Here is a 23282-nt window from a genome sequence, read left to right as displayed (position 1 = left end):
CCATAACTTCTGCATTTTGATATTTTAACTGATATTTTCCTGAACGTGAAGCTGTGTTAATTGCTACTTCTGCTTTAAGCCTCTGTTTACAAAACCCCTTGAAAAATACCTGGTTTGTTTTTCAGTCCTACCAGGACTTGGTCCAGCGCCTGGAGCCGGTAATTATGGAGCTAGAACGGCAAGGCAACGTCCTCGTTATCTCCCACCAGGCGGTTATGAGGTGCCTGTTGGCTTATTTTCTTGACAAGAGTGCAGGTACAAAAATAAATGTATGATGTTAGGGGCTGGCTTCTCTTCCTGCTTCCTTTACAGAGCTTTTGGGAGGGTGGCTTGTAATTACTGTTTTGATTTCTCACAACGGAAGAGCTGCTTAAAAAAAGAAAAAAAGAAAACATTTCTAAAACGCTTTAACCGTTGCATTTCAGCGGCGCGCGGAGCTTAGCAAGAAGCTCTCTTTGCGAGAAAGGCAAATGCGGGCGCTGCTGGTTTTCTGCTCGGCCATTGGTTCTGGAGCTGTTTCCACCAGCAGCATTGACATAATCTCTAGGGGATTATTTTTTAATGCAAAGAAAAAGTTTTCTGATGCCTTTGAAGGGTTGGCAGTAGCGCTGCATCTCAGCAAAATGCTGATCCCTTGCCTGGCGTGCTGGCCTGGAAGCTAGTTCCAGTCTGCTGCAAACTCCTTTATTAAACTCCAGTGAGCGCTACTGGAGTGTAATAAAACTTTTAATAAAGCTAATAAACTTTTAATAAAGTTTGAAATAAAACTCGCCTGGGTCCGTGGCGGCTGTTGCTGCGGTGCTTTCCCACCCGTGTGCTGCTGGCGGGGTCTCCTCTGGCTGGCCCGCGCCCTGGAACGGCGGGGAAGGACGTCCCGTCCCGCTGCTGCGGGGCTGGGGAGGGCGGGCGAGGGCCCGGGGGGCTGCGGCACCCCTCGCGTGGGCACAGGGCGCTTGGGCGGCTGGCAGCCGCTATTTGCAGTGCCAAGGGTCCCACCCAAAGCCTGGGGAGAGGGGGGTGGCCGGCGCAGCCGTAACACCCCCGTAACGCCTGCCTCCATCCTAGACGAGCTGCCCTACCTGCGCTGCCCCCTCCACACCATTCTCAAGCTCACGCCCGTTGCGTACGGTAAATATTGTCTTTTCTTTTTTTTTAACACCCCCCCCCCCCCCCCCCCGGTTTGTGTGTGTATGCGAATCTGGGCAAGTTTGTGTCCGTGTGCGGCAGCAACCGGACTTGCTGTAAATGCTTCTGGTAATATTTTTAACATATAAAAAGGTCCTGGGAGGGTTTTGGGGGAACAGCGGGAGGGGAGATGGGTGGGTGCGGGGGTGTTCTCCCGTGGCCTCACTTTTAAACAAGTGATAATTGTCTGTGGGTTTCTCCTGTTGATGAAGCAGCCCGTTTGTGCCTCCAACCGTGGGTTTGGCTCTGGGGTGCAGTGAGTTACAAATGGCTTTTCTGTATAGACCTGTAGTCCACAAAACACAGGGCTGCGCTTCTGCAGTGAAGGTCAAACCCAGAACGTAGTTAAAATGTAAAGTTCTGTTCATAGGGTGAACTGCTTGTTTGAGCCCTTTTATTTTTAAAAAAATAAAAAAACGAACACGTTTATTCCTGTTCATTTTCTGTGCTGTTTTCAATATTGGGGGGGGGAAAAAGTTATTTAGTACATTACCCTTCCTCACATGAACTTCTTTCTGTTTGGTAAAGGTTGTAAAGTGGAGACGATTACCCTGAACGTGGAAGCAGTGAACACCCACCGTGACAAACCCTCTCTGAACTCAGTAAGTCTTGCTGCGCGGCTCTGGCTTTTTCAGTTTTCCCTTTTCCTAAACCGAAACACTCTTAAATACCTGCTAGAAATGGCCGGTTGCTTTCAGTGACCAGAAAGACTTGCTTCAGAAATCATCCCCAAAAGCAGAGTTAATTGTAGGCTGAAGTAGTGTGCTTCCCAGGCCAGGGGGAGAGATTTTTCAGAGCTATTGTGGGAAGCAGAATGGGCAAATTTAGGACATAGATTTTAAATTCCAGGTCTCGTTCTCGGTTTTCAGTGAAGTATTTGTTGTTGACGCTCATTTGCATTAATTGCAATAATTTCTAAAAGACTCACCAAAATGTTGAAAGCGAATTTTTCTCTTTGTCTTGATGAGCTTTCTCTTTCTAAAGCTGCAGAGGGGGTACGGCTGGGCTCTGGGGCGGGTTCTCGGTGGCTCTTGGCAGCGTTGGCAGCCCTCGGGGGGCCGGGCTGGCTGCTGTGTGCCGGTGGCTGGGGGGAGTGGAGGTTTTTCCCTTGTCTTTGCAGATTTTTTTGCGCCTTTTACAAGTATTTGGTGCAGGGCAAGACCGTGGTGTTCCTAAACTTTGTGTATATCAGAGCAGAAGGAAGTGGGTCCAGTTTTCCTCCCTTGCACTGGGCATCTTCTTCCAGCAGCACTGGCAACGCTTCAGACTTTGACTAGCTTTATTTATGCAATCCTGTCTCTCCCGTGACTTAGGTAACTGGCCATCTACCTTGTTCAGCAAAGCACATAACTACGTGCTAAATCTGTGGAAGTTGCTGCTATTTCAGGTGCTCGCTTTTGCAGACGCTGTTTTGCAGGGGGACCGATCTGTCGGGGAATGCCACATAGCGATTGCCTGCAATTAATTCCCCCGATTAAAGAGCACAAACCAACTCTCCGCTTTCCTAGCTCCTGGCAAATCTAACTGCATTACATTTTAAGTTCTTTTGGTACATTTAGGCGTTTGGCTGCCTCTTGTCGTTGTATTTTATAAAGAGCTATTGGCTGATTGACTTGGGATATGGTTATTTTTGTGTCCCAGCGTAAAGGAGTCCCTGTGCCGAGGGACCGTAAACAAGGGGTGGAGAAACCAGGAACCTGCATCTGTGGCAGGAGGGTTTGCGGAGCTAAATCCAGCTGACTGCAAAATGCTAAACTGAGGATAGTCGGGAAGATTTTTGCGGCTGGTCCCATTCTGGTGGCTTCCAGTCGGGCATTTATCGCTTTGCAACTTCTGTGCGATGCCTGCGTTGAAATCCTTGCTGCCCACTCGGAGAAGTCGGAGGCTGTTTCTGTTGTTCTTTGCTTTACTGGGGCAACGTGGCTGCTTTGGGGGAGAAGAAACACCAAGAAGGGAAAGTTTTCTATTTGATTATTATTTTTTTTTTTTCCCCCTAAATTGATTGTGGGGAGAAAAAAAAGAAAATAAAATTTAAAAAAAATAAAACCCAAACACAAACAAGCCACCTAAGCAAAAAAAAAAAAAAAAAATCCCAAAGGGAAGTAAAACTGCTAATAAAGCAGACTTTTTCAGTGGACTCTGAGCCAGACTAACCGGCAGAGCGGGTTGTTTCCCCCCGCTGGTGCTCAGCCAGGGAAGGCACGGAGCGGTCGTGCCAGCGCAGACCGATGCGGGGTTCACCGAGCCGCAGCCCCGGCTGCCGGGAGCTTGGGGTGCCTGCGGGTGGGGATGCCCGAGGGGCGTGCTGGTGTGCGACGTGTGGTTTTAAACTGTGGTTCCCTTTTTCATTCCTTGCGATACCCTCCGTCTGGGATCAGAACAACCTTCCCTCCAGCCAAAGCCCTGTAAGGATGAGAAGAAACAGCTTTACGCCGCGGGCCAGCGCGGACACGGTAAAGCGCCCACGGCATTACAGCGTTGGGAGCAAACCTCTCGACCTGCTGGGGCCTTTCCCCTCCCTGGAAGCTCGAGATGGGGCCGACCGGCCGCAGCTGCAAGTCGGTGTCCAGGTGGTACCTTCCCTATGCCCCCCCTCCCCACCATCACCTGCGGTTGTCCGTGGTCCTCTCTGAAATACAGACCCTTCCCAGGGTCTTAATCACCGTCTCTGTTCTCATGTGAAAATCATTCTGGATTAGACTCCCTTACAAAAAAAAAAAAAAAGGAAAAAAAAAACCCCACAAAAAAACCTCCCCAAACCCCAAAATTTGCCCCATTAAACTAGAATTGTGGTGCCAGAGGCTTTCAAAAATCAGGCTCCATGCAGGTGAGTTTCCATCACTGCAATAGAGTTTTGGTAGGGTGTTTAATTCTGGGTATTATCTTGCTTTCCAGCAAAAACCTGATTGGAAAGAGTTACAAATACTCTCGTTGTCCTAATTTGATACTGCAGCCAAGTGTTGCTCTAGCCCCAGAGCGACTGGGCAGGAAATCTTTGTGTCCCTGATTTTGTGGGTGCCCGTCTCCCTGCAGATCCCGCTGTCGGCAGCTTGTTGAACAAAGTTTGGGCTCTTTGGGTGCCCAAATTAAAGCAGCCTAGGTTTTGGTGCTTGGTGTTTCTTTTAGCTTAGAAGCACGTAGGTCCTCATCGGCGTTGGATGTGAAGCCCCGTTTGTTTCTTTGCTCGTTTAAAATTGTTTCTCTGCTAATTAGGAGTTTTTCTGTGCCCAGGAGACGGCCGGCAGGGCGGGCTGCCCGCTGCTGCCTGTCAGACAAGGTGGAGAGGACGTGTGTGGTGGGCTTCGAGGAGGTCTTGGCTGGGGTCCTTGTGCAGAGACAGCCATCGTTACCAAAGCTGTTTAAAAATAAAATAATCTTGGATACTTTAGAGGTTAATGTTTTCCAGGCTATTCAGTGAGCCCAGCTTCTTGTTCTCCTCCTCCCTGTTGGCAGAGTAAGTGGCCAGAGAGTAAAAGAAGGGGCAACGTAGCACAGGGGAACGTCGCTGGTGTTTTCACACTTGAAGAGCATGAGGCTTAGGCATCCCCAAAATCCCGGGGCTCCAGCGGGAACTGAACCAGACAGGGCTTTGCGTTGGGGTGGGTTTGGTCCACAGCGGTTCTGGATGAAGAGTCTCGGCTGGAGAGGACCCTGACCCTGAGGTCTTAATTTGTGGGTGCCTCCAGCTGGGCAGCCCCAGGACGGGGATCCCCGCCCCGACCGCTCCCTGTTTGCAGTTGTACCCTTCATAATTGTAATGTCGAAGCACTGACAACTCTGGGATGAAGGAGCGTTTAGAAACCCTGGGTTCGGGGGCTGTGCAGGCGGTAGGGAATCCTGTCCTGAGTCCTCTCGCCTGAATGGAGCCCTTGAGATGAGCAGCAGTGGAGGAGGTGGCTGGGTGCCGCAGCACGCGATGTCCGTGCCTTGTATCGGCTCCTGCTGTGATCCAAGCCTGCCCTGAGCTCCCTCACATGAAATCTTTGGGGTCGCTTCACTTCTTTCCTCGTTTGCTTTGCTGCTTTTACTATTATTTTTAAATCTCCTTCAGAATGCACTATGAGCTATCCTGTGCTGTTTCTTTTTCCTTTGCAGCCTCAAGGGGGAAATGCTTGCCTGTGAGTACCACTGAAAGCAGCTTGTATGTACTCTCTTTTGGTTTAGTAAGTAGGACTTCTCTTGATTAATGTCGCATGGAAGCTGCTTTGGGGAAAGACAAACGCATGGAGCAGAAGGAAGTCTCTTGCTGTATAATAACCTGTCATTAAGGGGGACCTCAGTGGGGGAGGAATGTGTTACCAGGCTGAGGCCACTGATCCAGGGGCTCCAGCTGGGCTTACTGGTGCATCGTGCTTGTGCTTGCTGCCTGCAAAAGTGCGTTTAACCCCGAGCTTGCTCCGTCCCTGGACCAGAACGTGGGAGTGCTCTGTGCTGGTGCTGCGGGGCTGAGCCACATAGCTTGTACTGAGCGGGTCCCCCTTGTGTCTCCTCTCCGCCTGGGACGGGGTGCGGTGACGATACTTATCGCGGGGATTTTGCAGGAGTCATTGGATTGCAGCCCGGATGGGAGTGGAGCTGCTCAGCCCCAGCTCCCCGTGACTCGAGGGAGCTGCGTGGGTTTAGCACGTGCTTGGATAGCAGCTGGGTGGATAAACCTTTCTGTGTTGGTGGCAGTGGTCACCGAGTCCTCGCGGTCACGTCCCCTTGGAGGCATCTTTGAATGAGGGTGAAGAGAGCAGGACTGGCTTTCTCTCACCCTAAGGGGAGAACATGTCCTTGTCTGTCCCCCCTCTCCAGGGAGCCAGCAGCCAGCGTCACCCACGACACCTTGGCTTCCCTCTCAGCCTCCAAGTAGGGGCTCGGATGAGACCTTGGCTGCCGCCCTGCGCAGAAAGGCCAGAGACGCCCTCGCTTTTGCCGGCCCCAAGACCTGTCCCCACGCCCCTGCTCTGCAACCCGTCGCTTGGCTTATCGCGTGTTTCGCCTCGTGCAGTACGCGCAACGCCGATGGTTTTTTTTGGTCTTGTAAAAGTTTTTTGCAATTTAGGTGCTCCGTCTGGGGGCCTGGCCCTATCGCACAGCGGGTTCCTGCATGGGGCTGGGGGACGGCTCTCGGCAGCGCGTGGCTCCTGCAGTGCCCGTGCCGCATCGTCCGCGCGGTGCCGTGCTCCTCCCCGTGCGCCGGGGTGACCCCCAGCACCCAGCTGCTTCCACCCACCTTTGGGAGCGCGGTGGTCTCCCCCTGCGGGAGCAGCAGGCTGTGCCGGGGAGCACCCAAGGGTGGTGGTGCCTAAGGGTGGGCTCAGAGGTGGCACAAGCTGTGTCCTCGGAGGCTTCGGGCCGCTGCGCCTGGGCTGCCGGGGTCGTCGCTGACCTGCTCGTGCTCTCGGCAAAGCTCTGCTCCCTCCTTGCCTCTGCCCTGGGGCTTTGGGCAAATCCTCCTGCTCCTGGTGCTCTGGCGTCAAAGGGAGAGTTAGCGCAAAGAAAATAAAGCGGTAGCTGGTTTGGTTTCCAGATGTCAAGCGTTAAGAGAGGATTCAAGTTTGGGTGGGGAGCTGGCTCCCGTTTCGCTGTGGCAGGGTGGTCCCCGCAGTGACGGGCGCAGGTCTCGCTGCCGTAGGATGCGGCTCATCTCTTCCAGGTGAGGAAGGCGCAGCTCCTACCTCTGCCCAGGAACAACGCGTTCCTCCAGGCCGGAGAAACTCCTCCTTGAGTGTATTTAGCAATTTGCATGTGCAGCTTTTTCCTTCAATTGCGCTTTGTCCGTGAAATGAAGCTCTTCCAACAATTTTCTCAATGAAACTGCCCTGTCTTTCTACATCGCTGGTATTTACACGCATTTCATAGGATACAAAGGTATGGGATTGACCCTAAAGTTGCATGCCTCTGTCTCCTATTCTCTAGTTTGTGATAGCATTTTTAATAATGCTGCGGAGTTTTCTCGCTGTCAAAGCAGCGTGCCTGTCCTGCCAAAGCTGCGGAAGCGCACAAAGCATCAAGCTCGGATATTGCTGTAGCGCATCTCCCCCGTCGGGATGGTCCAACCAGGAGCAGTGCAAAAAGGGCGCGTGTCTCCTGGAGTTGCCTCTCTCCGTGGGTTTCAGAGGCCTTAATGTTGAAGATGAGGGGAAAAGGAGAAAGAACCTGAGCAGGGGGAGCTTATGATAAATCTGATAAAACATTGTTGCTATACTGAATAATATTAATTATTAAGAATTATAATAAGAATAAATAAGAATCGGATCAGAGGAAAATTACCCACAGGCTAAAAATCAAAGCCTTGCTCCTTTGGATTTGCCTTTTACTCTGAGCCGAAAGGAGCTGTGTGTTTAGAAAATGAATGTGTATGCCAGCTTTGCAAAGTTACTTTTCTAACGCTGTGCTTCAAGTGTTTCTTTTCCTCTCTGTTTAAATGAATAACACAGACTTCCTAGGAGGGTTTGCAGAGAAACGAAGGGAACTTGGTCCAACTTCCCTGATTCCAGTACAAACCTTCTTCCTTCGTAGTGCTGGTGTTTTGCTTGACAAAGTAGCACGTGAGCAGCTATTATGGATTACCTCTGTCTGATGATGGTTACTTCTTAAGTGTCGTTGTCGGGAAAGCTGTTTAGATTTTTTTTTTTTTTTTTAAATTACAAATGGAAAATATGTAGGGTTTGGGTTTCCTGACTGTTGGATTTTAAGTGTTGATGCCTACTGTTAATTGTCAGCACGTTGGCTCAATAGCTGTGCCATTTTTTTTATTGCAAAAGAATGCTGGTTAGGTAACAAGACAAATTGCACGTATTGATTTACACATCGGTTTGCAGTCTCCAAAAGGGCTGCAGCTGAGCAGAGCGGGCACTAAACCGCGCGACTCGGAGCCCTTCCGAGCGTTTTCTGTGCTCCGAGACACTGCATGAACGGCAGCTGTAGGAAATCCTGGCTGTCGGATTTTAACTTGTGTGATTGTGCATTTGTAAATACTTAATCCGCCTGTACTGACCTGAGCGCGTTCCTGTCGTCTGTCGGAGCCTCGGTGAGGCAATGGAAGGAGTTTTATCAAAACTCTAAGTATTTATTGTGGTCAATACGCAAAATGATTACTGTAACGTTCCTTACGTTTGTCCTGGAAGTGTGCTTTCCTATGGAGAAGATAAATAAAAGCGAGTAACCCTGAGTAACCAGCCTGCTTCGTTATTGCCTGCCGTCCTACGGGATGCTCCGGTAAAGCTCAGCTTGCATGGTCTCGGGCTGAGGCTGGGAAACCCTTCGTGGGGAGCTTTGCAAGAGGTTGAAGGACGATGCAAAATGTGAAGCAGCTCGTTATTTGCTCAGGGAGGAGTAAATAAGTAAATCCTCAGATGGTTACTGTCACATAGACCAATTATGGGGAGCTGGTTGGATCCTGCTGCTGCAAAGTGTCTGTCTGTCCGTCCCCCGGCACTGAGCTGAGCTCTGCTGTCCCCTGCTTTACCATCTCCTGACTTACCCTTGTTATAACCTGTACCATTTCTCTCTTATTTGTAGAGGATGGCTGGTTTAACGGTGTAGAGGTTTGCGCTCTCATCTCGAATTCGGCTGGGATTTCCGTGGCGGGAAGAGCCCTGCGGATGGGACTCGAGCATCCCCGGAGCACAGTGAGCTGCGTGCCGCTTTGGCCAGTACTCTCCTCTGAAATGTGTTTTTAGAGTCTGTCTGTGTCTTTTCTTTCTGAATGCTGAAATGTCTGTCAATGAGATTGGAAAAAATTTATTACGGAGATTTTTCAACCTGCTTTTAATACGTGTGAGCTAAAGTATCCCTGGGCTTTCTGAGGTGTTAAAATAGTGTCCCGCGTCTTTCCTCCCGGTTAGATGGCAAAATTAAGCGCAGTGTGCGTGAGGACAAAATGGTCATGTCCATACTCGCTGAAGCACTTTTCTTTGGAAGACATGTTACCAAACCAAATCCCCAAGTTTTTATTTAACTGTTACCGTTTCCAAGTTCAAATGCAGTTACTGCGTTATTTAACCATCGAAAGAGCTCCAGGTATCGTTTGACTCTGCTTTCATGACTGCCGATTTGAATCCTCTGATCGGAGCCTGTTCCTTTGCTCTGGGAAGGCTTTTGCACGTGGTGTAACGCAAGGCGCTCGTCAGGCCAGCGGATCCTGCGGGACGTCTCCTGTGAGGGGCAGCCGGGAATAAAAGCTCCTACGCTGGGAACAGCGTAGCTACCAGTGCTGTTGAATCTGAACTCAAGTCCTGCTTTAGCTTTGCACCCTGATGTAAGCCTCACCCTCTCACTGATTTTATTTTTTTTCCTGGGTTTTATGGACACTTTTCTCTATTACAACAGAAAAAATCACAGCACCGCTTCGCTCGGTGTCTGGGAACAGCGGGGCCGTGTGTGCAGGATTTGCAAGAAGCACGTGATTTTTACCAGTTGTCTTTTTAATGTACCAAATTTTAGGCCCACAAGAAGTTTTTAAACTTGCCTATAACTAAGCTGTGAATGTTACTGATGTATAATGCTGCCTTTAAGCTGCTGTAGTATTTAGTGTGTAGATGGTGAAACTCCCCTGCGGGGCAGCCCGAGTGATGGCTGTGTGTTCCTTAGATCCCCACCGAAACCCCAAACTTACAGTTTTCTCCCACGAGTCTTGTGTTTTGCCAAACTCCGTTTTACCCCCCCTCCTACTGTTCTTGTACTAAGGGCAAAATCCTCAGGTTGGGTGAAGAAAGGAGCATTTAGGTACGAAGCAGGAGGCTGTTCTGGACCTGCTTTTTCCAGTCACTCCAGGATTTATATGAGCAACTTCTGGGACCCGGGTTGCTTATTTTAAATGTATAAAATAAATGTTGGCCATACCCACAGCAGGGATCTGTGCTTGAGAAACATCGGTGCCCTGGCCCTGGCTGCGGAGGACCTCAGCAGCCCCGAAGCCTGAGGTTTAGCTGGGGATTTTGGGCTCAAACCCAGTTGTTTTAAACACTCCCAGAGCTTTAATTTGATAAAGCTGAGATGGAGACATCCATGGCAAAGGCCCAGGCTCTAATCCTAAGCCTTTAGGATTTATGCAGAGCAGAAGCGTGTGTTGAGCTAAAGCAATTGCGCCACGGAGGGAGGAAATTCAGTGGGTGACAAACTGAGTTGTATTAGTTTTGTTCCTCGGGCTGTTCCCGCCGGGGCGCGGGTTTGCTGCAGCCTTCTGCAAGAGCAGCACAGTCTTTTCTTTGGTTTTAAATGTTACAACGCTTAGAAATAAGCCAGAAAAAAAAAGGGGGGGGGGGGGAATGTTGAAGGAAGAGATTTATAGCCTGTTGCGTGCTAATAACTCGCTGTCACTCTCCAGTAATGCTCTAAACGCACAAACCGGCACCGCATCAGGCTGGCTGCTCCTGCTGAGAAACCTCCTGCTCTGCAGGGAAAAAGGAGTAGAAACGTACTGTAGGTTGTTTACGCACACTATGCTGTAATTACTGGCTAAGGAGTTAATTGTATTTGTATCATTGGGTAGTTAATGGTTGTAAGGAGACAAAATGTGTATTTTTACCTGCCAGGATTCATGAATGTAGCTGCTAATATGTTGGCGGTCGTAATTTTTTAATCACTGCTAAAAATCAGGTCTGCAGTTTTGCATCACTGACTCTGGATCCCTTATTCCTGTCGAGGGGGTCCTTGCTTTGCCCGTCGCCTGCTGGGTTGTGGGATGGAGCCTCTCAGCAATCTCTGCAGACGGCAGCATTCGTGCCTCGGTGCTTTAATTAAAGCCTAACTATAGCCTTTTCCTCCCCTATTTTAACTTTCAAAAGGTGTACATACATGTGTCTAGAGCAGAGCAGCAACAGGTTTGTGATCACCGGCGTTGCCGTGCAGGTGAATCATACCTGACGTGACAGGTCCCGGGGTCCTGCCGAGCCCCAGGCTCTCAGGGGCGGCAGGGCTGGGGCGATTCCAGTTAGCCCACGCGTCTCCCCGGCCCCAAACGGGCTGGTGGGTCCCTGTGCCAGGTATTTCTTTGAAATCACCTGATTTTCTTGGCACCGTGCGTGCAAATACCCCAGAATAAACAACGATTGCACAATGTACCTGAACTGAGGATTAGCAGCGGCTTGTGCTGTCAGTCGTACCGGAGCCACCGTCTCGGGCTGGGCAAGCAGAGGTGGTGAATTTGGAGCCGTGGAAGTGGGCTTGGTGCCTTCGTGAGCGTTGCACCACGAGTGGGTTTTTTTCTGTGTTTCCCTGACTTTCTCTCCATTTCTGCCAGCAGAGGTGGTGGTGGCTGCCGTCACCTTCAGCGAGCAGTGGCAGGGCCACCCACGCATGGGACCTGCATCGCTGTCCTTGAGCTGCGGCCCAGGGGCTGGCCGGCCCATCAGCATTATGGGTCGTTTTAGAGAAAAATGATCGCTCAGGCAAAATCTGTTCCATCTCTGCTGCCAGCGATGGGGAAAATTGGCGAGTAAGGGAAAAGGCTTAAAACCAGGCCGGGTAGCTTGACTTTGTGTACGCTGGCCGTGACGTTAGAGCTGTCACCTCTGTAAGGCGTCCCCTTCCCGGCAGCTTGGCAGCGGGTGACGGGGAAGCCCAGCTCAGCTGCCGCGGGGCCGAGGAGCAGCCTCGGGAGGAGAGGCATCGCCGCCAGCGCTTCCAGGAACCGCCTGCCCCGGGGGTAGGTCCCAAACTCTCACCCGTGCTCCTCGGAAGGGTGCTGCCGGTGCCACCTCTGCCTCTCCCGCTGCTCCTGTCTCTCTGAACGCTGTTTGCAAACTGCATCTCTGTATTTAGTGTTTCCTGAGATGGATGTTACATGTCTGCTTGCCATTTTGCTATGTTACTGCTTGCTAATGGTTTTTTTTTTTTTAGGTTTAAAAAAACTGCAATGTATGTAAACTTGCGCTGTATGTCGTGTACTCTGCCCTTGAGCATAAATACCCCATGAGCATTTATTTACAATAAAGAGGTTTTAAAAAAAAAATTAGTTCTAGTTTCCTCTGTTACTTTCCATGATTGTTTGCTATAACTATCTGTTGCTGGTTTTGTGAGATAATGGTGAATTCAGGGAGTCTGTGGAAAGTGTTTGGAGGAAGAGGGTCTGCAGGGGAGGGCAGGCGTCCCTGGCTTTTGGGAGTTGGGTTAGCAATGGTGAATCCTGCACCCCGGAGCTGCTGCTGCTCTTCCCCTTCCCTCATCAATTTTAAGGGTGTTTTTATTGGAGCTATTGGAATTCAGATTTTTGAGTTTTCCATGGAGCTGTTAGGGTAGGAACTTTTTTTTTAAAGCACATCTCTTTTTCTAGCAAAAAAACAAAAGTCAAGAGGAGCGACTGCTGTGACTGTGACTTCCAGCATCTGCAGCTGGAAACCACCTGGTCCCAAAGGGACTCACCAGCAGCAACCTGAAGAGACTTGACCTTGGATGGGGTCAAGGAAAACCCTTTTTCTCCTGTTTTTCCTGCTGCAAGCTGTGGGTTGAGGAGGTCTTAGGGGTGTTTAGCAGCCGTCGAAGCAGGAGGTGGCTTTCGGTGGGGCTGCGCCCGGGCTGATGCTCATGGCTGTGAGCACCCTGTGCAGGTGCTAAATAACCTCCTGGGTGCCCAGGGGAAGGTGCTGATTTTTTGGCACACAAATCGGCTTGTTCTGAGTCATCTGGAAAAAAAAAAAAGAAATCTAGAAAGCCTATGTTTGTTTTTAAGATTAACTGGATTCTTGTAAAAATTCAGTGGAAGTCCGTGCCTGCTCAGGAGTGATAAGGGGCCTGTTGTGCGCAAGCCCCTGCTCATGGGGCGAGGACAGGCAGCTTTTTGCTGTGTTCTACAGAGTAAGAACTAAATCTGTTTTATTGCCCTGTAGCATGGACTCAAGTGAACTTCAGAAAGGTAAAATATCCCACTCAGTGTAGGGACATTGTAAATTTTTCTAGCAAAAACCCCTCAGACTTGGCAGAACAAACTAATACCTTCGAGAAGCACAACCCAGGGAGAAAAGGCCATTGCCGGGTTCTTGATGGCGATTCAAGCCTGGATGAAACCGCAGCCAAAGTGGAGCAAATGGTTACAACTTCTGCCAAATTTCTTGTTACTGGAAAATGACCCACGAGTGACAGCTGGATTTGGGAAGAGCTTTCAATGAGATGAAGGGCAGCTGAGTTTCCCATCATGGACCTGGGTGTTCAGCTCTCAGTAATGCTCCCTGGGACCTTGTGTGCTGCTGAGCTCCAGCTGGTGTTGCTTTAATGGGATTAGGTGGAGCTGGTTGAAGAGACCATATGTGGAATGTTGGCCATAGGCTTTTGAGGTCAGAAGGCGTGAGCTCATGGTTGCCATGGCCCAGGGTGAAGCAGTCCTCTTGCCGAGGCCCCCATAGCGTGCCTGAGGTCCCTGGGCATCGCCTGGGGACTGGCACTGGCTGGGTGCCGTTGCTGCAGGGTAGAACGGGCCGTGTCCTGCTCCGCAAGGATAGTTTCAGCAAAGATTTGGCAGCTCCACTCAGAAAACAAACAATTTCAACATCTGCGTGGGTTGCATTCACTTTTCTAGTGTTTCACTTTGAGGGTTGAAAGTGGATTCTCCTTCCTTCTTGCTCAGGGGAGGAGTTAATGATTTATGGGTCAACTGGCACAAGTCTGGCCTCTGCAGAATTCAAACTTTTCGGCACGGAGCCCTATTTGAGTGTGTAGGCATATCGTAACTCCTCCTTCAGCGCTGCGGTACCTGGAGCCAGGGGGACTGGACAAGGACAGTCATCGCTTTGTCTTGCAAGAGCCGAACACGCCAGGTCTCTCCATCTCCTGCTGCCAGACCTCTAGGTAAGATGACTTGAGCTTTAGGTGGTGTTGCTCTTGGGAACTGGATTGGAGCTTTCTTGCAGTTCTAGCAAGCACAAAGATTAGTAAATTAAATCAAATTAAACCAAGAGCTGTAACAAGGACTGAAGGAAAGCCAGAGGAATGAAACAGCCACAAGAAGTGTTAGGTTTAGGGCAGAAAGCATCAAGACAGACTCTCGTTTCCAGGAGGAAGGTAGGCACTTGGAGCATGCATAATGTTGGGATGGTTTAGGCTCATAAGTGATAATCCTGGATAACAAAGTCAGAGAGGACTCTTGCTGGTCTCTAGGGGTGCCAGGTTAGTCCAAATTGCACTTAAATCCCATTTTGTAAAGCAATTCAGTCTCCTGAACGACCTGTATGCTTTACAGCTTTACTCCAGTTGATGTTACTTGCACAAACGCGTTGTATCTTTCTGGTTAGATACTTCTCTCTCTCTGCATGTAATTTATTGTTAGGGGTGTCCTGGTTTCGGCTGGGATAGAGCTAATTTTCTTCCTAGTAGCTGGTACAGTGCTGTGTTTGGGATTCAGTATGAGAATAATGGGATAACACCCTGATGGTTTAGTTGGTGCTAAGTAATGCTCACACTAGGCAAGGACTTTTTGGCTTCCCACGCTCTGCCGGGCACACCAGAAGCTGGGAGGGGGCACAGCCAGGACAGTTGATCCAGCTGCCCAAAGGGACATTCCATCCCATACGGCGTCATGCCCAGTATAGAAACTGGGGGAGTTGGCCGGGGACAGCGATCGCTGCTCGGGGACGGGCTGGGCATCGGTCGGCGGGTGGTGAGCGGTTGTATCACTTGGTTTTTCCTGGGCTTTCTTCCTCTCTTGCTCTCTTGTTGTTTCCTTTTCATTACAATTTATTATTTTTTTTTTTCCCCAATTATTAAACTGTTCTTATCTCAACCCACGAGTTTTCTTACTTTTGCTCTTCCGATTCTCTCCCCCATCCCGCCGGGAGGGAGGGTGAGCGAGCGGCTGCGTGGGGCTCGGTTGCCAACTGGGGCTAAACCACGACAAGGGGACTGTGTAGACTCCAGCAGGATTTCATCTGACTGTGATTTTGCTTCCAAGAGATTTATTACTAAAATAAAATGTTTTACCCCTAAGATAAGTTTCAGGAGACTTTTTCCAGAAGGCATAGATAAACTCACGGCCCTGCAGGTACTAATTTGGCTGGTTGGCCGGGAAGAACCCTATGTTAGCAATATAGTGTTTTTAAGTCAAACCTGACAAGCTACAAAGTATTTATGTTATAGTTTGAGTGGAGCTATTAGTCTTTCTTTTTTTCTTTTTTTTTTTTGTTTGTTTTATTTTTTTAAATTTTAATTGAAAGCTGCATTCTCAAAAATGCAAATAAATGAGACTAGTGAAATAAAGCCTATGGGAATTGCTTAACATCTACAATCAGTTGTCCTGTTTACATTGTATTTTCATGTCTCTGGGTCTGGTCTGCTGGAGCCAGCCTTCCTCACCCAAATCCAGCTCTGCCGCAGCAGCCCAGCTCCTCCGCGCCGGGTCTCGGTCCCGCCGGCCGGAGAGGAGCCAGCAGAGGAGCTGCTCCGCTCTCTTGCAGAGTATTGCAATAGCTCCTGCAGCTCCTGGTCCCCAGCCATGACTGTAGGAACTGCTTAGGGATGGAGAAATGAGACCTGTCCGTATGAGCTATGGTTATCCTGAGTGTAAATACCCCCCTGCTATTTTTACAGATATTTGGCCTAGAAAAAGAATGTGGTAACTTCCGTGGGATCTCCGGACAGGGAGGCTGGAATAAAGAAAGATGCCAGCTTCGGAGCCGGGGAGGCAGAAGGATCGCACCGCTGTCCTTGGGATATTCCTTGCCGCTGCTCTTGTTGTGGCTGTCGAGAGTAAGTGAACACGAAGAGGGAGCGAGTCCGTTGGGATAAACTAAGATCCCTCAAAGGAATACCTTCTCCTGGGGTTCACAAGACAGATCCTTCTCTTTTCCTTGTTGCCTTTGCATTTCGAGAACATCGTAAATCTTTATGATCGGAATCCATCTTCCTTTGCCTTCTTTTCCTTTCTGTCTAAAATGGCTGTAAAATTATTCCAGCTGAAAAAGGTGCAATGATTTATACTAACTGGGGAGAGGAAATGGTTAATCTGGACTTTGTGACCAGCCTTTGAAACTGCTGGATGAGGTGTGAGGGGCGAACAGCACCTCGTGGGGTGATGCTCCTCTCCTGTCCCTGCCAGCCTCAGCCATCCCCGGTCACAGACTGCCCTTCTCTTTCTTTCTAGCTTTAAGGAGTTTTAAAGCCACTGAAGTGTCCTCGCTTGGACCTTCAGAGTAAATCAGGCCTGAACTCCCACTGCTTTTCCTCCCAGCACCTTTCTGATGGAGTTTCTGTTGGTAGGTGTCTGCAATGTTCCGCCGCGTATCCCATCTGCAGAACTCAAAGAGCAATACCATGGCATTGCCACATTTGTGTATGGTTCAAAGGTGGAATACGTCTGTCGGCCAGGTTATGTGAGAAATGTTAATACCCAAGCCACCCTTACTTGTGGAAAGAACAGTAAGTGGCACGGATCAGTGGAGTTCTGTACACGTGAGTATATTTTGGGTTGACTTTTGATTTTTGTTTTTTTTTTTTAAATTCGCTGATGCTAGCAGCTCATTTTGTTGGAGCAGGATCCAAAGTGACCTCATGGGACAGTGGGAGATGAGTGACCCAACGTGAAGCACCGGTTGTATTCTGCTAAGTACTGGCAACGATGGCAAAAGCTGAAATCTGCTTTGATGCTGGCTGTGTTTGATTGCTGACTCAAAGGACGTTCTTCTGCTCAGGCACTTTGTAACTCTTGGTTCAAAAAAAGTATTTCGAATCCGCAGTAGGAGAATCCTTTCACCGTGAAGAAAAGCTGTTGCGCTTGCCAGGGTTACTGCAAAACCCCACTTAGACTGCAGAGGTTGGCTGCAGGTAGTGATGCAAGTCTTAACAGCATCATGAATCATTGAATAATTTAGGGTTGGAGAGGAAATCTGGAGGTCTCTGGTCCATCCACTTGCTCAGTATTGGAAGTCTTCTGCTTTCCCACTGCATTTTCACAATTCTTCAAGAAACTGATATAAGAACTAACTCCAGTCCTGTTGTCCCCCAGCTAAGCTGTGCACCTACCCCGGAGAGCCGGACAACGGCAGACTCATCCTAGAAGGAAAGTTCACTTTTGGTTCAGCAGTGAACTTCACCTGCAACAGTGGGTAAGCCAGGAGGACTCAGGCCGGGGGTCCTCTTCTTCCCTGGCAATTTTTCTGAAGTCTTTTTCCTGTAGATTAAAGCCCGTGTTGTCAGAAGCCTTACCAGTGTCAGTAATTGCAGACTGTGATTGAAATATCTTTTAAGCTTTCCTTTGAGAGCTTTAAGACTGACTGAGTTTTCTTAATCTCATACTTTGAGGCAGTTCTTCCTGAACTCAAGTTCACTCTCCTGGCCCTTTCTAAACCATTTTTCAATGTTTCGGTATCTTTTTGAAGACAAGACATCAATACTGAACTCAGAGCTGTAGCGATAGTTACAGCTGGCTGATAAAGTAGACATTTTTCCTTAGAAACCACGTAATTTTTTTAATTTAAAAAATGCTTTTGTCAAAAGCCAGTATGTCATTGAAAAAAAATGACATTGATAGCAAATTTCTGATCAGCTGTAACTGTGATAAGGAAGCCAAAACCACCCTGATGGTGATGTTACAGGTAATACATCAAAACTGAGTTTGTCGAGTAAAATTCCCTCTCCCCTGTTTCACACAGGTACAGACTGGTTGGAAATTCTCAAATTCAATGTGTGATTAAAAATGGGGTTGTTACATGGGACAGAGATATTCCCATCTGTGAGCGTAAGTAGAGTTCCTTAACTGACCTACTGCGTTACTGCGGACGGTTAAAGAAGCAGTCATGTTGCCCTGCTGAGGATTTCAGCAGTTTGATGCGTGGTGGAATCTGGAAAGACATTTTTTCTTTGTGTTTTTCTTTCTGCATCATCCTGCAGATAAAATTATTCACTGTCTGGCAGTAAGGCAGCTGCACGTAAGACTGGTAGATCCCCAAACCACCCGGCGCCCGCGTCGGAGCTCTGCTGCCCGTGGGCTGGCGTGCAACTCCCTTGAGACCTGCCCTTAATTTCTGACCCTCCTGGCACCTCGTGTTTCAATTTTTTTCTTACCAGACCTTTGGTTCAAAATGAATTAAGTTCTTTCTCTCTTGTTCTTCCCTCCTCCTACCATTTCTCCCCCCTTCCTCTCCAGCAATACCATGTTCACCCCCTCCAGAAATAGCTAATGGACAGCACAGCGGAGCTGACAAAGAACTCTTTGAATACGGGACCTCTGTCACTTACTGGTGCCACACTGCCAAAAGGGGAGAGAGACCTTTCTTGCTGGTGGGAGACGCCTCTATTTTCTGTACAACCAAGGATAACGTAAATGGTGTCTGGAACAAGCCAGCCCCGGAGTGCAAAGGTGAGCTGCTCCCACGCAGGGGGTGAGGTGCGCGCTTGCGGGCTCGCCAGGCCAGCGCCCGCCGTAGCCCCTGCTCTGCTGCCCGGTCTGCTGAAGCCCTTTTCTTCCTTGGAGCTGTCTCTCTCCTTTATGCTGCTGGAATCGCCTCTTGCAGATGAGACCCTTTGAGTTTGGTAGCAGCAACAGGATTTAGGGGCTCCCCTCGCAGGGACCAGGACTGCTCGTGGTCACCAAGTCAGCAGGGACGTGGGAGTGGGGTTTTATTAGCGTTCGCAGCCCAGACGATGCATTGTGCCTGCCAGCCTGTGTAAAACATAACGCCTGCAAAGAATTCGGAAACCTGCTGACACCCGCTGCCTTCCCTATGTTCTGTTTATGCTTTGCCTTAATGAAAAGTGTGAAATAAAAAAATGCTGTAAAACCGAGTAAGGTGTAGAAAAATACCACGTCAGCCTGCTACCTTGTTGCGTCCATTTCCAGCCTTTTTGGTGAACGCATCTTACACTACGAGAATGTTTGTTTTTAAAACCCTCATCTCCCCTCTTGAGCATAACCGCTAATTCCCTAAGTGCCGGCGTTTCCCTGACGCAGTGGTTAGCTGCGAGCATCCGAGCGTGGAGAACGGGAAGATGGTGAGCAGGTACCAGGCTGAGTACACCTACAGAGACACCGTCATCTTCGACTGCATCTTCCGCTACTCCATGAACGGCAGTGACGTATCCACGTGCAACGAAAACGGCCTCTGGGACCCTCCGCTGCCGCTCTGTCAGCTCAGTAAGTGTGGTGGCCCAGCAGCTTTGCTTCCGTCAAGTTCCCACCCATCTAAGAAAGCATTAGGTCCTCAAATTGATGGCTCCAAGAGTTAGCTGTCTGGATTTCTTACAGAATCACAGAATTGTAGAGGTTGGAAAAGACCTTTAAGATCATCGAGTCCAACCATAAACCTAACACTGCCAAGCCCACCACTACACCATGTCCCTAAGCACCTCATCCAAACGGCTTTTAAATACCTCCAGGGATGGGGACTCCACCACTTCCCTGGGCAGCCTGTTCCAGTGCTTGATAACCCTCTCGGTGAAGAAAAATTTCCTAATATCCAGTCTAAACCTCCCCTGGCGCAACTTGAGGCCATTTCCTCTGGTCCTATGGCTTGTGACCTGGGAGAAGAGACCGACCCCACCTCTCTACAGCCTCCTTTCAGGCCGTTGTAGAGAGCGATGAGGTCTCCCCTCAGCCTCCTTTTCTCCAGGCTGAACAACCCCAGCTCCCTCAGCCGCTCCCCATCAGCCTTGTGCTCCAGACCCTTCCCCAGCTCCGTTGCCCTTCTCTGGACACGCTCCAGCCCCTCAATGTCCCTCTTGTAGTGGGGGGCCCAACACTGAACACAGCATTCGAGGTGCAGTATTCGAGGTGATTTTTTTTGGCTAATCTCTCTGCAGCGCTAAGGTGACTTTAGGAATTTATGACTTGGGGCCATAGAGACTAAAGCCTTGTCCCATTCAAGCTGGTGAGCATTTCTCAGTAGAATTCAAAGGGACTAAATTAACCTTTCTATACTTAAAATTTTTAAGGTTTGTTGGTAGAGCCTCAGATAGTATAAACTTTGTTAGAAATTACATCTTGTTGTAACAGTGAAAATTACCATGCAGTCCAAAATTAGTCGTATGTTTTCATTTGTCTCCATTGCATTTGCTCTTTAGCATTACTGAACTCAGACGATTAAGTGCATCTCAGAAAGAACAATGTGAGCCCAGGATTTTTCCCCAAATTCTCTCTGTTATGTTACATACCATTATGGGCCTCACCAGTTTATCACTGGCAGTGTCCTTAAATTGGTATTTCATTCCCAGGTAGCTGTGACAACCCTCCAGATGTGCATAATGCTGTTAAAACAAAACTTGCTGGCAATTTGTTTCCTGTGGAGACTGTTGTTACCTACGAGTGCAGCGAGGGCCACCAGTTCAGCCCAGGAGAAACCACGCGGCACATTAAGTGTCTGCCGGATTTTACGTGGACGGAAATACCACATCCTTGTGAAAGTAAGTGTACGTTCCTTTGGCTTGCTTACCCTTGCGATTTGGCAAAATTATTACCAAATGAAGAAACTGTCCGTGGTCTGCTGTTGTGCAGATCGCAGGGTGGGGGGGAGAGGGGGGGTGCTCCAGCTTGGCGTGTCTCTGGTCTTTGCTGCGACTCTCGAACTCCTTTGATTTGTTCCCCAGCCACAGGGTTTTCTCGGCTTTATTTACCAGCTATGCTTTCTAGTCCCTTGACCCTGCGGAAAAAGTCATCGCGGTGTCGAGGGCCTCTTGCTCCATCCAAGGCGAGGTTGCAGAGTCCCTTGCAAACACCCTGTCCCCCAGGAGCGCCCAGGGATGGTGTTGGGGCAGATTTAGTGTTGCAATGTGTCTTTGTCTTACAAAGCAGTCTTCCTTCCGTTTACAATGCATCTGCTCTCACCCAGATGGCTTTGCCATGGTTTCACACTTGCTGACGTTTGGCATTTCTCAGGAATTCATTGCCTAAATCCAGACATCAGGAATGGAAAGCCTTTACCTGTACGGGGAGATAAAGACAATTATGCGTATGGAGAAAAACTGGAAATCACCTGTAACGATGGCTATGCTTTCAAAGGTCATCACAGTAACATTGTTGTGATTTGGTGTACAAGCGATGGTAGATGGGGTCCGCCAGTACCGGAGTGCACTTCAGGTAGGCGAGAGTTGGTGAAGCATGTTGACTTGGCGACTACTTAGTTTTGACTGCAAAGATTTGGGTCACTCCGTACAGCATAGTTGTCTGCTGACATTCGCAGAAAAATCTCCATGTGGCCTTAGATGATGGTAGTAGTAGACACGGAGAATTTTGCTCCACTGCCGTGTGTCCCCAGTGTTAGTGTGTCCCCAGTGTCCCCAGTAGTCTTCCTGTGTTAACTTGGAAGAAATAGGCAGCAAAAGATCCAGATGGATCATGATATTGCCTGGGGATTGCTGTGGAAAAAGTACAGGGGTCTGGCAGGGGGCTGAGCTAGTGTCTGGGGAGGTGGGATGCGAAGGCTTGGGTGTTGGTAGCTTTTGGAGGCTTAGGAGGTTCCCAAGAAGCCTGGGAGACATTTACCCAGCTGGAAGGGGATGTGGTTTGTGCTTTGGACAGCAGCTGGGCTGGTTTGCTGACATGAGACTTGGGAGCAGAAGATGTTCTCAGGGCATTTCCCTCTCAGAAGAAAACGCAACAGCATAAATAACCGACGCTGCTGAAACTAATAACCTAGCAATGGGGCACCACAGCAATATCGGCGAGCCGCTGGAAGCGGCCTGAGCCCAAAAGCTCAGGAAAACCTTGCCAGGAGGAAAGAGCCTGCTCCACCTCACCGAGCAGCCAGCAGTAGAGCATGGATGATTCCTTGTCCTGGCCCTAACGCTGTCTGTGAGGTGCTCAGTGGGAAAGCAGGACCTGCAGCCCCTGGGATAATAACGGTGCGTGGTGCCCAGAGCCCCGAGGGGAGGCTCGGTCAGGCACGGACCCAGCTCTGCAGCATGTGCCTTTCCCAACAGCCTCATGAAAAATCTGACTGTAGAAGGAGAAACTCCTTTAGAGTTACAAATGAAGCGTTGAGACCTGCATCTGGATGACAGCCACCTTCTTTTTCAGAGTTCAGATGTTCTTGCTGTCTTCTCCACAGAAAGCATCTTCGCTGGAGTTCTTTCTGAAAATACATGACATCCTTTATTTTCTCTTCTTTCTAGTACATCATTGCCCAAGGCCAGATATTGCTCATGGAAGAGAGGTTGATAAAAGCAAAGATACCTACACAGTTGGGACCCGACTGAGGCTGGCGTGTGATTCGGGCTATGTCCTCAGGGGCCAGGACTCGATCGAGTGTCAGGCTGATGCGACTTGGGCTCCCCTGTTACCGTTTTGTGATAAAGGTATGTGTCACGCGGTGCTGAGAAGAAATCTCATGCATCAGCATTCAGTAGATGACCTGCCTTCAGCATCTGCTTCCGGGGAACGGGACGATGATCACCATCTCCTGGGCTGAAAGCGTTGAGGTGCCTTCTCCCTGGAGATGTGACCCCGGTGGGAGCTGAGCGGGAAGTGGGAGCCTTGAGCTGGTGTAAGAGGCAAGAAGCATGGCAGCAACTTCATGTGAATTTGCCACGCTACAAACATGAAGTTAACTCTTGTACTGATTTCCCAGAAGTGATTTTGATTATCACATGAATATGATAACCATGTGTTTCTTTTCTTATCAATTCCCTTTATTTCATAGCCTGTGGCCCCCCTCCACAAATCACCAACGGGCAGCACTCTGGCTTGGGACGGGAGCAGTTCCCCTACGGTGCAGAGGTGACGTACAGCTGTGCGGAGGGCCTGTCCCTCATCGGGGACACCTCCATCTACTGCACCTCCGATGATGGGGAGAACCTGGCGTGGAGCGGACCTGCCCCGGAGTGCAGGGGTGAGTCATTTCTCCTGTATGGGATCAGACTGAAGCCAGGACCTGGGTGCAACGCTGGGGCTAAGCCCCAGCCCCGTTACCTGCCCTGGTCCAGGAGCTCCAAACCCAGAGCGGCTTAACAACCGTGCGGCTCCTCCAGCTCCTGTGCGAAGGTCTCGGCACCACGAGCTGTTCAGTAACAGCAGGGACTGGTAGGGCCTCCCTGTGGGCTGCTGCAGGCAGCGGAGGGTCCATTCTTATGTTTGAGTATAAAACTGATGCGGAGAGCATCAGGAAGAGCGGCTGTGCCCCGCCTGACCTGGTTCCCCCTTGTCCCTGGGGAAGGGCAGCAGCCAAACCCACCACTCCCGCCTCTGCTCTCTT

General features: G+C 49.7%; 2 protein-coding genes across 10 annotated transcripts in view; both read left to right on the top strand.

The window, feature by feature from the left end:
- PFKFB2 (6-phosphofructo-2-kinase/fructose-2,6-biphosphatase 2) overlaps window positions 1-15706 on the top strand; it is a 20670-nt gene extending 4964 nt beyond the window's left edge. Inside the window, exons 11-16 of one of the 9 annotated variants that reach the window (XM_075521614.1) lie at window positions 126-255; window positions 1066-1128; window positions 1714-1787; window positions 3564-3755; window positions 5281-5303; window positions 5983-7387. In XM_075521614.1, coding sequence (XP_075377729.1) covers window positions 126-255; window positions 1066-1128; window positions 1714-1787; window positions 3564-3755; window positions 5281-5303; window positions 5983-6040 — 540 coding nt within the window. In that variant the 3' untranslated portion in view covers window positions 6041-7387. Of the gene's footprint in view, window positions 1-125; window positions 256-1065; window positions 1129-1713; window positions 1788-2382; window positions 3087-3563; window positions 3756-4398; window positions 5244-5280; window positions 5304-5982; window positions 7388-8694; window positions 12116-15690 lie in introns of those variants that run through there. The other 8 variants (XM_075521617.1, XR_012778473.1, XM_075521619.1 and 5 more) reach the window with 8 other exon arrangements.
- Window positions 15596-23282, top strand: part of LOC142419249 (complement receptor type 1-like) — a 25975-nt gene continuing 18288 nt past the window's right edge. The window contains exons 1-11 of the mRNA XM_075522035.1: window positions 15596-15601; window positions 15691-15878; window positions 16331-16472; window positions 17089-17204; window positions 17751-17836; window positions 18245-18457; window positions 19049-19231; window positions 20308-20496; window positions 20969-21169; window positions 22204-22386; window positions 22731-22919. Coding sequence (XP_075378150.1) covers window positions 15596-15601; window positions 15691-15878; window positions 16331-16472; window positions 17089-17204; window positions 17751-17836; window positions 18245-18457; window positions 19049-19231; window positions 20308-20496; window positions 20969-21169; window positions 22204-22386; window positions 22731-22919 — 1696 coding nt within the window. The remainder of the gene's footprint in view (window positions 15602-15690; window positions 15879-16330; window positions 16473-17088; window positions 17205-17750; window positions 17837-18244; window positions 18458-19048; window positions 19232-20307; window positions 20497-20968; window positions 21170-22203; window positions 22387-22730; window positions 22920-23282) is intronic.

This window comes from Mycteria americana, chromosome 20, assembly GCF_035582795.1.
Source record: "Mycteria americana isolate JAX WOST 10 ecotype Jacksonville Zoo and Gardens chromosome 20, USCA_MyAme_1.0, whole genome shotgun sequence".
NCBI lineage: Eukaryota > Metazoa > Chordata > Aves > Ciconiiformes > Ciconiidae > Mycteria > Mycteria americana.
Note: the sequence above shows the minus strand (reverse complement) of the source record. Positions and strands in the feature narration are given on the sequence as shown.